General features: G+C 41.9%; 1 protein-coding gene across 1 annotated transcript; it reads right to left on the bottom strand.

Annotated features, from left to right (window-relative positions):
- Positions 1–13,255: 13,255 nt before the first annotated feature.
- LOC146542261 (uncharacterized) lies at positions 13,256–14,661 on the bottom strand. The gene has a single exon (XM_085213204.1). It carries the CDS (start codon positions 14,580–14,582, stop codon positions 13,593–13,595), a length of 990 nt encoding a protein of 329 aa, XP_085069330.1. The 5' UTR covers positions 14,583–14,661; the 3' UTR covers positions 13,256–13,592.
- Positions 14,662–17,122: the final 2,461 nt, after the last annotated feature.

Raw genomic sequence — 17,122 nt, 5'->3', positions numbered from 1 at the left:
AGAAAAAAAGAAAAAAGAAAAAAACAAAGAAAAAGAACAAAGAAGAAAGAAAAAAGAAAAAAGAAACTGCTGTCTTTTATTTATTATTACTTCAATCAGTCTGGTGATGAGCTGTCATATTGGACTTCGGTCCAATTTAGCTTTCAGTAAGACCCTCTACAATATGTTATAAATGTAAAGAACTTAATTCACCATGTCAGATTATTTTTGCACTTGATGTTGTTCTAGTGATTAGCAAATTTTTTTCTAAGTATAAATAAAAAAAACTTCAGTGCTTTAGTTGGCCACAAAGTTGTTAGTCATACTACTTAAAAATTCAAGTAGAGCAGCTGTAACTAACACAACATTTTGTGCTCTAATTCTATATTATTTACTGTCTAATCCAGAGAAAACATGACATTGCAAAATTCTGTTTATTTACCACAAGGCTTGAACAATAAGAATGGCCCACTGCCTTCAAGCATCACCATCTCTGGGGACGCTTTGTTCTTTCAAGTGGTCAAGAGCACATAACATTTGTTTTGGTGTTAGATTTATGTGGAAGAACAGAAAATATGTTTTTACTGAAATAACTATGTTTGTTTGCTACATTCTATTACTCCTTATTTGAATGTTCATTTGCAATGCAGGGAGGGAATTTCAATAAATAGTAACTATTTTGTTTTTATCTCATGCCATGTTCTATCTCTTCCAGAACTTCCTCTCCTTGCTGTCCATGCACAATCAACCCACAATTTGACTGAGAAAATCAAATTTAATTATGTGTGTAAATCAGGGTTTAGGAATTCATGTCAAAACAGGTTGAGGCTAATATGACTCCAGAGCACTGCAACTGAAAGAGGCAATGTGTCCTGAGATTTCTGCCATCCTAAACAATGCAGTGATTTCCCTAGGAAATTGCTCCAAAAGATTCTTAGGGGTCAACTTTTAAAAGTTACTGGGTTGACAAGATTTTGCTAGCTTCAGTTTTCAAAGCAGAAATTTGTTTTGACTTTGCATCCTTCCTCTAGGCAAAATGGAAAAGATTTAAATATATTTCAGTCTCTTTTTTCCTCCAGTGAGATTACAGTTGTCATTTCCAATGTCATGGGATGTTTATCCCTTATTTGGTTTTTCTTATCTCTCCACTACCATAACTACTAGTTTTATTCGGGCACAGAGAAACTTTAAATTGGGAATATTGCTGAACTGTTCACATACACAAAGAAGCATGCAAGTCCCTTGCAGATTTGTCTTTTACAGAAATTGTCATAAGTCCAAAAAATCTTATGACTGATCTAAACATCCCATTATTATCTCATAATGAACTACATGTTTGGAAACCACCTTTCTCTCTTCTCTCCTAATTGTTTTTCTTCTCTATACTATTATTTTCTTCTTTCTCCTTGGTCTGTGAGTTGTTGAAATTTAGCTTTTAGATGTTACAGTTTATTTTCAAAGTGCTATAAACCTTTTAACTAACACAGTCTGGAACACATTTTGTACACTTAAAGCCACCATTCTGCAAAAGTGAATAGTAAATAATGACCTAAATAAAACCTCTTTGTTTCAGCATTTTCTGAGCCAAACTCGAGCTTGGGGAGACCAAGTGGGGCAGGTAACAATTACAGCATTTATCACCTTTTCAGACTACACACTGCCATTTCTTCCCTTCTAGTCATATTGCACACCTGCTTTCATACTGTGCAAATGAATGGTTCTTCTATGTTACTGATTTCCAGGGAAATTGAAAGAGGTTTGGTTACCTGCCTCAGTCTCAATTCACATTCTTCTGTGCAGGATCTCTTTTTCTCCCCAGCACTCCTTTCTTTCCGCACACCCTGAACAGTATTTCTATCAAACTACTAAAAGCTTTATTTTTTAAGTAAAACGAATGTGGCATTTTGAAACAAAAGCTTCTGGGTTAGAATACTGTATCTGATCATCTTTTGGGTATTCAGGATGCTTATACACTATGCATGTTGATTTTCACCATGGTCTGAGGATTTTGAGAAAACAAAAGGCAAGCGTGGCACAAGGCATGGGCAACACAGTTTTACCAGTGAAATGTGACAGTACTGAAACACTGGATATTCTGCCTATATGCAATATCACATCTGCAGTTTTTTTCCTAAAAACTTCCCGATATGCAGCCTCCTCACTTCATATTTCTCGATTCTTTAACCATAAACTAATCCTAGTAGAAACTTTTCTTTAGGTGTTATGCTCACTAAATACTGTACAAACTCAGCATGCTTTTATATATATATACATATATCAATGTTCACTCAAGTTCATATTGCAGAATAAATCTATAGCAAATAGTACTTGTTTTATTATTATTTTTTTTGCATCGTATCACTTAAAAATTGAGTCATAGGAATTTAAACTAGGATGTTTTCTTGTCAGCTTTAAAAGGTGTTGGTTTTACATGCTCTGCACTCAGCCATTTGTTCTCATTGATGAATGTTATTCATGTAGCAAAAATAATCTGCTGAAGTAGTGTTGTTTTGTGATTTGGATAGTATTGTTTAGGATGGAATAGACATGTGCCAGCTGTCACTTAACACAACAGTAAGGAATTTAGTGCAGAACTATCAGCTTGCCCCCATCTGTTTTTTAAATGCTTTTAAAAAATAAAAATACTAGAAAGAACCTAAGATAGAGATTTAAGCAAAAAACATTTACAGCCAAGTGAAGAGCCATATTAAAGATCTTAACTGCTTTTGAGTGGATTATTTTCCAGTCAGAAGCCTTTATCTTTTCACAGATGAATGGAAAGTGCAAAAATAAGATCTTCCAGATGGAAGCTCACTTTCTGTTTGGTTACCATAGAATCTCCTGAGTTGGAGTGGACCTATACGGACCATTGAAGACAACCCTTAGCTCCACAGAGGACCACTCTAAATTCAAACCCTGTGTCTCAGAGCGTTCGGACATACTTTGAACTCCAGCCGTGCCCACCGCACCGTGGTGCACACTCTTTCCCTGACCCCCAGCTGCCCCTCCCCTGACACAGCTCCATGCCGTCCCCTCGGGCCCTGTCGCTGTCTCACAGTGCGGAGCTCAGCGCTGCCCCTCCGCTCCCTGTGAGGAGCTGCAGCCGCCATTAGGGCTCCCCTCAGCTCCTCTGCTCTGCTCTGAAGAAACAGAAGGGACTCAGCTGCTCCTCATACCCCTTGCCCTCCAGGCCCTTCACCATCTTTCTAGGCTTCCTTTCGTCACTCTCTAATAGCTTTACGCCCTACTTACAGTGTGACTGCCAACCCACAGGCAGTGCCGGAAAGCAGGAGGCACAGCCCCTCCTCTTGCCCAGCAGAAGTGCTGGGCCCGCAGCCCACCAGGGCACGGCTGGCCCTCTGGGCTCCAAGGTATTACTCCTGCCTCATGTTCCACTTAGCATAACTTCAGCACCATTGCCATATACTTTAATAGTACTCGTGGTTTCAAATTTAAGCAGAGCAGCTGCAGGGATGTTCTGTGTGGGCAGAGCCCAGCAGTGCTCCATGATAGCAGAGCAACTCCAGCTGCTCCAAAGGGACCTGCTGCTGGCACAGCTGAGCCGTGAGCGATGCTGGGTGTGTTCTCAGGCAACAGAGCTAAGGGAGGAAACACCACTGTGTGACAGCAGCTGGGAGAGAAGGGTGAGCACTGTGAGAGAAGCGGCCCTGTGGGCACTGAGGGCATTGCAGGAGGAGGGCAGGAGGTGTTCAGTTGCGGAGCAGCAGCTCCCTGCAGCCCAGGAGAGGCCCGTGGAGGAGCAGGCTGTACCCTGCACATCTCCCCATGCAGCCATGGAGGAGCCCCGGTGCAGCAGTGGGTGAGGCCTGAAGGAGGCATAGCCCCCGGTGCAGCAGCGGATGAGGCCTGAAGGAGGCACAGCCCATGGACATCCCCGCAGGAGCAGCACTGGCTGGAGCTGCAGCCTGAGGAGAGCAGCCTGTGGTGCAGCAGAAGGAGCAATAGATATGAACTGTTACAAATTGACCATAGCTCCTGTTCTCCATACTCCCAACGCCTCTTAGAGAGGAAGAGGAGGTAAAGCAGTTGGGTGTGAAGGGATGAAGATGAGCCTGGAAAAAGAAGAGTGAATGGGGAAAATATATTTTTGTTTTTTGCTATCTAAACTTACTTAGAGTGTCAGTAAATTAATTATTTTTCCCCACGTTTGGTCAGTTATTTTCCTACTTGTAATTGTTAAGTGATTTCCTTGTCCTTATCTCAACACACAAGCTTTTTGTTTTACATTCAGTCTCCTGTTCTGCTAAGGAGGAGGAGTACCTGGTGGCCAGCCAAAGTCAGCACATCTCCTTTACACTGGAGGAAGATGACTACCTCATTTTTTAAGAATGCATGCCATCAAAATAGTTTTGTATCCTTGTCTTTATCACATCTAGAGACGTCAGGAGTAAATCCACAAAGATTATTGGTATCACCAAGTTGTTGTACCTGAGGACAAAATCTAGCCTGGGCAATACACACAGATGGTTGGGTCTGGCTATAGGAGGAAATGTGCTGAGCAAGGCTGTCTAGTGTGTCCATAAAGTAGTGCACTACACAAGTCCACGCAGCAAGAAATTTGACTGGGACTCCAAAATGCATCCAATGTATTAAATGTTTTCAACCACCATCTACAGATGCACTATGCCATCTAATTAGTTGCAGTTTAGATGCATGAAAATAAATAACATAAATATAATGCATACGTATTGTGCTGGTGAATACAATCATGTCACCTATGTAATGCTATCATCCTCTTAATGCTTACTACCTACCTTGTTTTCCTAATTTTAAAATAAGCTAACTATTTATTATGGAAAGCAACTTTTCAAGCCGTGATGTATAGCTTTGGTTCCATTTCAAACTATTGTAATATACAAGCAGAAATTTTAGTATTTACTCAAGGATGATTCTAGAAGTAAACTTAAAACATATGACTGGTCACAGAACAAAATTTTGTAAATACATTTTAAAATATAATAAACAGTTAAAATGGCAGCTTTAAAAATTGTAAAGTGGGTGGTTTTCCAGATGACATTCTGCACTGGAATTTAAAAAACAGTGGGTTAGCTATGTGCTCTACTGTGGATAGCTTAGTTTCTTTAACAGTTTATTCTTCATGATGATAATTGCCCAGACTTATTCATAAACTTAGTTTGTTTTCTAAGACCAAGTCTCACTTTAGTCTGCTCTGGTTTAATAAAATGCTTGTGCTTCATTTAGGCAAAAGATATGTATATAAAAAAAAAAAAAAATTAATTATAGTATCCTGCCTGAAAGTGTTAAGACTTATATTGTAGAAGTATGCAGTAGGAAACTGTACTGCTGGCAGCATGAACATTATTACAGTTTCCTTTAACAGTCAGCCTATAAAACTGCACTGAATTTAAAATGTAAATGTTACCAATAGTCTGTTGCTTATTTCACATTTTTTAGAGAGATTCTGCAATATTTTGGAGCCCTGTATTGCTGTGACGTGCAAGTGCTTAGACAGTGATAAACTGTTACATGAATCACAGCATCAGCTTTGTCACTGTGTTGAGATTTCAGTACAGTTTAGTTATGTATTACCAATGGAAAATTCAGAAAATTCACATCCATTATCAGTGTTATCATTGTAAAGCTCTCATGCAGAATATACAACACCTCTTAGCTCTTAAAGCAATTTGAAATAAAAGTGAAATCAATGCAGAACTCATCAGAAGAAGACTTTTAATTCATTTATGTGCACATGCACCCTCATACACAGAGTCAAGTACATTGGCACATAAAGCAATTAAGTATGTAATAGGGCAGAAGCATATATGCTCAGTGGGAAATGTAATGCACACTTTTGAAAACAGGCTACAATGAAGATGCTGCAAGGGGCATAAAAGTGAAGTCAAATGATTATGATAGGCTATATTGGATTGGAATGTTCCCAGTATTGCAGGCTGGTTGCAATGCCCTGTTCTGATGACAGTGAGGTCTTTCAGCGTGCCTTCTACTACACTTTGAAGCAGTTGGATATTTTTTTCATCTTAAAAAAAAAAAAACAAACAAACACAAAACAGAATTTAATTATCCTAATGATTCTTTGGTACAGTTAAATAGCAATAAGAGAGATATGCAAATAAAAACTTTGTATTCCTGAACTCTTCTTTAGCATAGAAGAATACACCTCCATCTTGTGTGAGTGTGTCTACATATACATACCTGTGTATTTATACAGATAAAGTACATATTGTGACCACTTGGTCATGAAAAAAAAAAAAAGAAAAAAAAAAAACAACCCTAAAAAATCTGCTTTCCCCATTACATTTATCTTCGTAATAGGAAAATGCCATAATGCTAATCCTAAGAAGGCTGGAGGGAACGAAGCTAAGTCTGTAGTAGTTCTTCCAGCTCTTTTCATTTTCTTTTCTATACTATCTCCTATTGTACCGCCAATAAGAGCAGCTTACCTTTTTCACTTCCCTGTTCTCCAATTCAACAAAACCGTTCCATCTTTTAACTAAAACAACAAATGTGCCTGTGTTTTCTCATTTATAAGCCCTTTATTTCCTCTAACAAAAAGGAGAATGCAGTTTTTATTTCAGGATAGCTGAATACCGTGTTGAATTCTTACATTTTGTAATGTTCAGAGTTAAATGATCTTTTTTACCATTTATTCATTCAGAAGTAGTTGCATTCTAAATATAATTTCCTAGTTGCTTTATTTTATCATACATTTCCACAAGATGTCAGCAGCAGCATATTATTCTAAATATCAATGCTAGCTCATACCCTATACCTTTCTAAGTAGAGATGATTTTAACATTTAGCATTATTCAACAATAGTAAAGATGAAACTTGTTCCTGGCCTTCAAGAAGTTTCTATGTGCTGATCATAATTTGTATTTCGGTTACTGAGAGAAAGTACAGACATCCTACAAATGCAGTGGTGGATGTAAGTATATTTTATCTGCACTACTGTATGATTCAAGACTGTAAGATATACAGATCATGTTCTCTGCATATAGCCTCATAATTAATAATTGGTCGTTACTTAACTCAGTAAGGGAGTGGCAGCAACAGTGGCAGCAAAATCAATGCTTTAATAGGCCTCAGACCTAAAACACTGAACTTGCTGGCTTTTTGGCCCATATTAAAAATATCTGTTTTAGCCTGGTAACCTAGTATAGTTAAGTGCAAAGGAAACACTAAATCAAAAAGCAAAAAAGTCTTCCTAGATGACCTTTAATCCCATTTTAGCACTCGTTTAGTTCAAAATAACTGGATATGATGGATCTATTATTATTTTTCAGCAATATCCACAATATTTTCAAATACTGAAGAAACAAAACTCACAATGGGTAAAGGAAAAATACCAGTTGTTCTGAGTGAGTTCCTCTCCTAGCAAAGCAAAGCAAAAACTCATTCTACGTCAATGTCAGATTAAAAGACACATTTAAAGTAAGGAGAGTAACATGGATCCCTTGCCTAGCATGTCAGTCTTTTGGTCCACCAACTGTGAGTTTTAAGAATTTTAAAAATAATCTTGGATAATTATAACTTCTGTTGTGCAACCAATATTTAAAGAACCTTTTGAAAATCTCAGTATATAACAAGCCTATATTGTTTTAACCCAAAATCTTAACTTGAAACTCTAGAAAAGTCACAAATGTACTTTTCAATTCCATCTTTCAAGGAAAAGACATGCTTTAGTTCTCATACACACATACATCATTTAAACAACTCTGTGCCTTTAAAAGTGCAACACAGTATGTAGGGAAACAAAATTATTTTTTTTCAGCTAGGTTAACTGGTTGATTTCATTTTCCTTCCAAGAGAGTACTGGAAAAATCAGAGCAGTGAATGCAGAAAAGAGAAGGTTGATGAAAAACAACACTTAACAGTGTTCAACAATTTTTTTTGAAAATATAGTCATTTACTGCTGAGGACAAATGCATGAAGCTGTAATTCAGTTAAGAACTTGGCAGCCAATATATAAATTATCAGCCGTGAAAATGTTTATCTTCTGCTCATAAGTACATAACTTCATTCTTCACAAATTCCCCGTACATTACTGATGTATGGAGTACTGGCAATCGTGACATACTTTATTCTCCCCTCGAAAACTTGCTTTTAAAATTTGGTATATTTTTCACTGGAAAGAAGTAATTGCTGCATTTTGTATCCTAGCATAGAATAAACTGAAATTAGGCAGAAGGTCTATTCTGAAAGTTAGTTCTCAGCCAAAAAGAACCATCATGTTTTTTGCCAGAGAAAGAATTTGTTTGGGAAGTAGGGTAAGACAGTAGAGGAGAAAGAAGCATCAATTCTTCAAATTTCATTGTGATACTTTCCAGCTGCTTCAACAAATCTAATCCCAGGTATTTTCTAATTCTGTTTCTAAGATGAAAGTTACTGTCATTGTTGATTTTTGCTGTGGAGTGCGAAGGAACTTGTGGTCACAGAAGGGCAGTTAAGACCATTTCTGGAAAGATCTGCAAAGCAAAGATTTATTGGGAGCCTAAATTTCACCTGTAATTATTTAGCTATCCCAGTTAGTAACTCCAAATTATACACACACAATTTAAAGCATTCAGCCATATGTTACATCACATAAAGGTACTCTGGAGTATTGTCTGTTTCCCCACATAAGTTTTCTATCAGGTTGAAGATGTCACGAGCACATTTTTGTTTTCTGCTTGTTCTCTCCCCACTTCTTAAAAATAGAACAGGAAAATGTTGGGAAGGCGGGAGTCCCTTCTGTTCTTGGGAAATATAAAGAAAAACACAACAAAAAGCACATCAGCAGTGCAAATCATTTAGGCATGCACTTGTGCAACTTTCTTGAATCAACAGGATATTTTTGTGACAGTTTTATGCAATAATGAAAGATTAATAAAGAACTCCAGAAAAGCTCAAGACTGTGCAAGTTATTGGGCAATAAAAAAGCTGTGAGATAATCAGATCAGGGATTTTTTTTTCCTCTCTTTTTTTTCTTTTTCTTTTTTTCTTTCTTTTTTTTTTAAATTTTTATTGTTTTTCCCCTCTATTTTTTTTTTTTCCTGTTAATTATATGTAGACATATTTTTGGCATTGGCACACTTTAATCTGAGTGGATTCAGAATACACATCTGCCTACTGATAGGAAGCAGCGTTATAGAAATCTTACAAGGAAAGAAGAGGAAAAGGTTGATGAGAAACCTTACGGAATAATCTTCTCCAGTATCTTTGAACAATCACTGTAGATTTGAAACCACCTCACAGGTAACCAGAAAAGAAAGCTACAGTTTTGTAACCACAAAAGAAAGGGAAAAAACAATCACAGAAGTCACCCTGATGGCCGTACAGCCTATTCTTATGAAAAGACCTGGATGTGCACTAGTCACCATTTGCATGGGAATAAAACCCAGGATGAGGGTATACAGTACTTGAAATGTCTGACAAGTGTGGATAGCTATAGGAGAAGTTGCAAAATAATCCAGCATGTTAGTGAAGATATAACCTACAGAACCCAGTCTCTCTGGACATCAGTTCAGCATATGAATAATTCCTGGCCAACTTGTTCACTTCTACAACAGTGACAACATTGGTAGACAAGGGAGGAGTAACGATGTCTTCGACCTTGACCTTTCAAAGTCAAGTATCGCAGCATATCATCCTTATCTCTACATTTAAGCTGGAGCAGATAGTGTTTCATGTATGTGTCTTTGCTTACACATCTTTGCAAACATGTAGCAGAATTCAGAAGCTCTGAGCCAACACAAAGAACACCAGACAGGTTTTCCAGTGTCTGGCCTTGTAGTGATTCAAAAATCACTTTTCCCTTGCTCTCATTTCATCACGTTTCTGAATATTACACATTGTCTTTGTCTGTTTCAGCTAAGTGAGTGGAGGCTCTAGGAGACCAATGTTTATTATGTTTTTGCGTGGCTATGACACATCAATAGGCTGTAAAATGAAAAACATACTTTTTTTTTTTCTGTGAGTTCAGAGATCTTCACTGTAAAATATTATAGCCATAGATGAAGCAGTTTGTTTCTTTTGTTTCACTCACCATGTAATTCTTAACATCTGTTACTGATTATTATTTCTCAGCTCTCTATTGCATGTCTTGCTCTTTATGAATATTTTCTAATGGTGACACGCTGTCCTCTGCTCAGCCCTGGCTTTTTGTGTGTGAGTTTGGTATGGATTTGCAAATCTGGGCAACTACTCCATAAATGGAGTTTGTATTCAGCTGTCTTGCTTCAAGCAGAATATCCATTTCTACTGAGTTTTTGTCAGAGGATTTATCTCATTCATGCATACTGGGGTAGGAATAGGATGTGATAATATATACTGTGTTTTCAAAAGAATCTTAGTTTCTTGCTCGAATATGGACTGTTAGAATACAAGACTTTGTAACCTATCATAATCTTGATTAGCACTTTATTGTTCTTTTCAATGTCTCTGCTGAATAGGGTTTTATTGATTTAATTTATGTTGTATCTCATTTAATCTAAAACTAGGCTTCTTTTAAGCTAGACATACCCAAATTTACATGCCCTCCTTTTCGTTTCTGGCAAGAGATTAATGACAAGAGTAACACTCTCCTTGTAACTCATGAAAAATGCAGTGTTTCTGCAACAGCTCTTATGAACATAGGTGTTTGCCATATCTGCATTCAAGAGCTACATAGTTTTTAAGAAGAAAGAGGGTTTTAAGTAAAATACTTTCTTCTTCACCAGTAAAAAATAAGTTTTTTCTTCACCTTTTATTTCATTAAGATGAAATCAAGAACTTTGGAATACAGTCCTTACTCAGTGGGTTAGAGACATTTAGTTACAGACCATTTCACTGGCTCAATGTCTGTGCATTAATAATCTCAAGATATTTCTTTTGTCCCCCCTTTTTCTTAGCTCCAGTAGCAAAAGAGAATCTTTTCCGCTCACCACTGTGACAAATATTGGCAAAAAAACAAAAAAAAAAAACAAAAAAAACAAAACAAAAACAAAAAAAAAAAAAAAACACCTGAGAAAAAAAATAAAAATTGGAATATTTGTGGATGTGAAATTTTAACAAGTTGAAGATATCAAAACAAATGGTTGATCTAGGCTCCAGATTTCTCAAATATATTACTACTAAATTCTTCTAATCACTGAGATTGCCAGCATTAGCCAAACCCAAAACTCAGTTAACTGTACAGCCCGAATAGTCCCACCCTAGCATGGTTTCAATGGAGTTGAAATGAAGCCAATGAACAGCATAAGTAACAAAATTTTTGCCTCATCTACTCAGACCTTAAAGAAAGAAAGCATTTCAACACAAATGTAGTCACAAAACCATGGAAAGATTGCAAGGTTTTTTGGTTTAATAAAAGGAGTTAATATGCGAATGGCAACAACTAGAGTGTCCATTGTATCTCAGTGTCTATTTTCAATCCATCAGGACAGCTTCAGAAATACAGATATTCATCTAATTCTTTCTCTCTCTAAAAATTCTTAATTGACAAAGTCTCAGGTGGAGTTGAAAATTTCATCATAATCTCTGTATGGATGTGTAAAAACAGTTTAATAGGAAGTTACTGTTGCAATAAATCTGTTTTTACATACCTTTTGCCTGCCTTATCCCCTCCCTTAAGGACCACTAGATGCCACTGTGCCCTAAGGAAGAAAACAAAATTCAGCTGCTTTAAACCCAGAGCATAAACAATTTTAGAAAGCCTGTGTTGACTCAAAGGCCGAGATTGCTGTAAGTGTTTTTGTGATCAGACACAGCTAGACTGCTGATAAGAATGATTCCCTGAAGCAGGGGGTTTACCTCAGGAGGCTGAAAGTCCTTGGAGATGCCAAGCTGTTTGCTGAGCTGGTGCTAAAAACTGTGGGATCTTCCAGAACTTTCCCTGCACAGCAGGAGCATCAGCAGCAGTGTGCATGCTCTCTCAAAGATGGCTATTGCTGCTTTCTCACTGTTTCTTCCTTGCAAAGAGAAAACAGCATGCTCATAGGAATGTTGGCCCTCGTTTTCTTGGCATAGTTGGTTGAGACATTGTGGTACTATAACAAGGCAGGAGCTTGGGCAGCATAAGGCAGTGAAGCAGTCTGTGTCCTGCTACTGCTCAGCAGAACTGGATTGCCTGGAAATGACGGGCATTCTGGAGGGATTAAGACTGAGTATAAGTGCCAGGACAATTACAGTTCTTATGACATAGGCCCAATAGTAAAAAGCACTTTTGGCAATGAGCTGTTTTAATTGTTTGAAATTCTGATTTCCTGGAGTAATTTATAATTGTGGGTACTAAGTGCTTGAAAGTAGAAAAACAATCTTCTTGTATTTCCAGGAGGATGAGCTGGGTAGTGGCATGGTGCTTTTTGTTCCCCAAGTGACTGTTATGATGGAGGGAGCCCAAAGTCATGGACCGAATAAACTCCATGGACAATTTACAGGGATGGCCCACAGACCATGGGAATAGTATGTGTGTGTAGACATCAAAAGCAAGACCGGTAACTAGTTAGGATGCATGGGAAATTGTGGAACACGAACATGATGTAAATGCTATGGAATAAGATGTGGATATTGTTCTGGTTTCAGCTGGGACAGAGCAGATTTTCTTCATAGTGTCTGGAATGTTTGGGCTTTAAGAGAAAACAATGTTGACAACACACTGATGTTTCAGTTGTTGCTGAGTAGCACTGCACAGAGCCAGGGGTGTTTCAGTTCTTCAGCTTCTTATACTGGAGTGAAAGAACTGGGGGGGCACAGGAAAATGGGAGAGAACAGAACCAGGACAGTGGTCTAAACTGGCAAAAGGGATATTCCATACCACAGAACATTATGTGAGGTAACGATAAAAAAGTTTCAGATGGTAAAAACCAGAAGATTATGTTACTCTAATAGGGGAAGTATAAATGAGTAGCAAAATATCACCAACAGTGAGGTAAAGCCCTCAATTCCTAGACTGAATAATTTGTTTACAGGGAATATCTTGTCCCACAACCACAATAGTCACCTTTTCCCTTCCCCCCAACCCATCTCCCCGTTTTCCCTGTTTCTCATTCCTATGCTGTCACCATGGTAGTTCTAGAAATACAAATTGCTGTTCCATGTTGGTGCCAGGTGAACACAGAGCAGTGCCCGACCAAAACTACTCAGCTCCAGTATTTTGTCTGCCTTCACCCGCCACTCATTTGATGCCACTCCCAGTGGCTCTGCAGCTCACGCCTGCAGAGGGACCACGAGAAGGATTTAATGGTGGCACGTCCACACCGGGTGCTGCGAGCACCGGCTCTCGCGTGGCACAGTGTGGGGTGTGGGCGTGAAGGGCGAACCGTCTGGAGAGATGGGCACTGGGAACAACACGTGCTTCTGCGTCTTTGTCTTTTATTGGGAGTGAGTGTATGTCGCAGGGCGGCCCCGGCTCTCTTGCCGGTGAGGCAAATGAGGCGCGGATTCCTTCGCTGGTGCAGAATAAAAGGCATTTATTTTAGGTGTTACCACGTTTTATCACCGCGCAACTCAACCGTTTTTCCGCGCAGCCAAGACTGGTTCCATGCAAGGGTTAGGCGCCTTGTGGGTGTGTAAGTCTGGCGATTGTAATTGTGGAGCTTTATCACTTTTAACAATTAACAACGACCTTCTTTATCCCACCAATGTAAGCCCCGCTAGAAGCGCCGGGGGCGCCGCCTCTTGCAGGGCGGAGGAGCGCGCTGGGCGCTGCCGGCCCTCCTCTTCGTGGGGCGCCGGGGCCCCCCAGCCGAGCGCTTCCCGCCCCGGCCGCGAGCGGAGGGGCCGCGGCTGCGGCGCTGCTCGGAGGGACCGGCTGCCTCGGGACCCGGCTCCTCGGCAGGACCTGTGCCGAGGACCCCGCTGGACGTGCCGGGGAGCTCCTCCGCGTCGGGACCCGCGGAGCTGCCGGAGGGCACGGCGCTGGGAGCGACGGTGTCTCGCGGGGAGGCGGCGGGAGCGGACGGGGCCGCGGGGCCGTCCTGCTGCTCCTGGGCAGCGCTGGGATCTTCGATGCCCAGCAGCCTCCGGGCCTCCTGGCCGCACCGGCTCTCGACGGTTGCGATGAGGCCGTCGATGAGCGGTGCGGAGACGGGTCCCAGGGCGTGCTCTGTGCATGCCACCAGGACGTCCCTGTCCGGCCCCACCTGGCACAGGAATGCCACGATCATGCTCTTGAGCCAGCTGATCTTCCACCAGCGCAGCTCCCCGTTGCGGCGCAACTCCTGCTCCAGCCAGGGCAGCACCGGGTCGAGGATGTCCCGTCGCCCCCTGAAAAGTGCCGCCCACTCCTCCAGCAGGAGGCCGCCCACTCTCTCCGGCTCCGCGTCCGTGGGCTCAGGGGACAGTGGTGGAAGGGGTGCGAGAAGGTCCTCGTCGGTGTCAGGGACCGTGGCAGTGGTGGTGCCGAAGCCGACGGGCACCGGCACTGCGGGCGGGGAGACGATGCAGTCCACGTACTGATTGTCTCCCCGCACAGAGACCCGGATGGTCTGCATGGCCGTCCTGCACAGCGGGCAGCTGTCCCTCAGCCTCGCCCACCGCTGGATGCAGCCAAGGCAGAAGGTGTGATTGCAGGGAATCACACAGGCCGTGTCCTGCCGCACATCGCGGCAGACAGGACACGACCACGCCTCCTCAGCAGCCATGGTCTTCTCGCTGCAGGGGCCGGGAGAACCGAGGATGACGAGTTGTTCTCCTTCGAGGCAGCTGCAGAGGTGGTGTCTCGCCCTGCAAGAGGAAGGGAGGTCACGGTCACTGGCTGTCCCAGGGTGTGGAAGTCCTCCGCAGCCCCCTCCGCAGCAGAAAGCCCTCCCAAGCCCATGAGTGGGCCGTCTCGTGCTCCCCGCTGGCACAGGGCCAGGCTCCCCACGGCTGCCCTGAGGGACCCAGGTGTCCCCGCACCACTCACCTCCGCTGCTGCGGGTGCGCTCAGTGGGGTCCCGGCTGCCTGCACTGGGCAGGGCCGGGGAAACAGAGCGATACTGCGGGGTCAGGCACTGAGATGCTGCGAGCAGCCCCAGGCACGACCCGGCACAGCACAGCCAAAACCTTGCTCGACCTCCAAGCCTCGCAGAGCTGCTCAGCACGGTCCAGGAACGAGCCAGACTGAGCCAGGCTCTGCCGGCACCCCACTATGAGCAGTGAGGGCAAAGCTGTCACAATCCGTCACCTGGTGATGTCACAGCCTGTTGCTCGGGGACATCACAGACTCACCTGAGTTGGAAAAGACCATAGGCTCCCAACTGTAATCTAGCAGTTCCAAGTAAACTACTAGACTGTGTCCCCAAAGAGCACATCTACATGTGCTTTAAATTCCTTCAGGGATGGGGACTCAGCTACTTCCCCATGCAGCCTGTTTCCATGCTTCACAAGCTACTTAGTAAATAAATTTTTCGTAACATCCAACCCAAACCTTTCCTCGTGCATCTTGATTATCTATTGCTTGGGGACATCACCATGGGCTGTCCGTCCCCACAGCACCCACCCTGTTTCAGATATTTCCTCCTTTTCCTGTTCCTGATTTGCTGTGCCTTCCTCTTCATTCCTGTCCACCTTTTATGCTTGACATTTGACATTAATGCGCAGGCCTTTCTTTTTCTCTGATTAAACCAAATCTAACTGTTCATGTATTTCCTCTGTTTTGTCAATAGTAAATTGTGGATTTTTCACTAATGCATTATGTAGAAATTGGGTTTGGCATTCTCCTCTTCTTGCTTCAGGTATGCCATTTCAAATGTTCCCTCATTGTTCTTCTGTCGGCACTCTCCTGGTGCTTTCCAGGATTATCTTCCATTATCAGTTAGAGAATATGTTTCTTTCGGAGTCCTGCACCCACTGTGGGGAATGGGCAGTGAGTCCAGTGAGGCAGGGTTGCATCTGAAGTTTTAAAATTTAGATTACTTTATGAACTATGTCATATTTAATCTCTGAATGAAAGTAAAATATAGCTTTCTTCTGAGCCATTAGAAGCAAATCACAGGAAAATTTTCACAAACATTATTTTGTATCAGGCTGGCAGTGAGTAAATATCTATTTTCAGTAAAGGATGTAATGGGATGAAATACAGCTGAAATTATATTCACTGCAGTATGCTGATTTTCAAAATAACTTGCCAAAAATTTTGCTTGTGGTATATTTCTTAGGTGAATTATATATGGAGTCATTATTTATTCTGTTCTGGCCAAATTCAGATTTGGGAGCAGGCTAAGAAGGACTATAATACTATGGTCTTAGGACTGGTACTTTTCAACATCCTCATCAATGACATTGATGATGGCATTGAGTGCACCCTCAGCAAGTTTGCTGATGACATCAAGCTGAGTGGTGCAGTCAATACACTGGAAGGAAGGGACCACATCCAGAGGGACGTGGACAGGCTGGAGAAGCGGGCCCATGAGAACCTCATACAGTTCAACAAGGCCAAGTGCAAGGTTGCACTTGGGCTGGGGCAATCCCACGTGTTTACACAGACTGGGGGAATAATTCTTTGAGAGTCCTGGTAAATTAGAAGCTGGACATGAGCCAGCAGTGTGCACTTGCCGCCTGGCAGGCCAACTGTGTTCTGGGCTGCATTAAAAGAGAAGTGGCCAGCAGGGAGAGGGAGGTGATTGTCCCCTTGGCTCTTGTGAGGGCCCATCTGGAGTACTGCTTCCAATCCTGGGGCCACTTGCACAAGAAAGACAGAGAGCAGTTTGAACAGGTCCACAGGTGTGCCATTGAGATCATCAGAGGGCTGGAGCATCCTTTCTATGAAGAAAGGTTGAGGGAACTGGTCTAGTTTAGCTTAAAGAAGAGAAGGCTCCGGGGAGACATCATTGTGGCCTTTCAGTATTTGAAGGGAGCACATAAACAGAAGGGGGCACAACAGTTTACTAGGGTAGATAGTGGTAGGACAAGGGGAAATGGCTTTAAACTGAGACAGGGGAGGTTAGGTTAGATATTAGGAGGAAGTTTTTCACACAGAGGGTGGTGACGCACTGGAACAGGTTGCCCAAGGAGGTTGTGGATGCTCCATCCCTGGAGGCATTCAAGACCAGGCTGGATGTGGCTCTGGGCAGCCTGGTCTGATGGTTGGTGACCCGGAACGTAGCAGGGGGTTGAAACTACATGATCGTTGTGGTCCTTTTTAACCCAGCCCATTCTATGATTCTATGATCCTTCTTCTCTTCCACAATATTACTTCTGC

Source organism: Meleagris gallopavo, chromosome Z, assembly GCF_905368555.1.
Source record: "Meleagris gallopavo chromosome Z, MGAL_WU_HG_1.1, whole genome shotgun sequence".
Classification (NCBI taxonomy): Eukaryota; Metazoa; Chordata; class Aves; order Galliformes; family Phasianidae; genus Meleagris; species Meleagris gallopavo.
This window is presented reverse-complemented; position numbering and strand designations above follow the sequence as displayed.

Excerpts from the sequence above, each read along its gene's own strand:
- LOC146542261 (XM_085213204.1), bottom strand. The coding sequence starts at position 14,582 with ATGGCTGCTGAGGAGGCGTGGTCGTGTCCTGTCTGCCGCGATGTGCGG.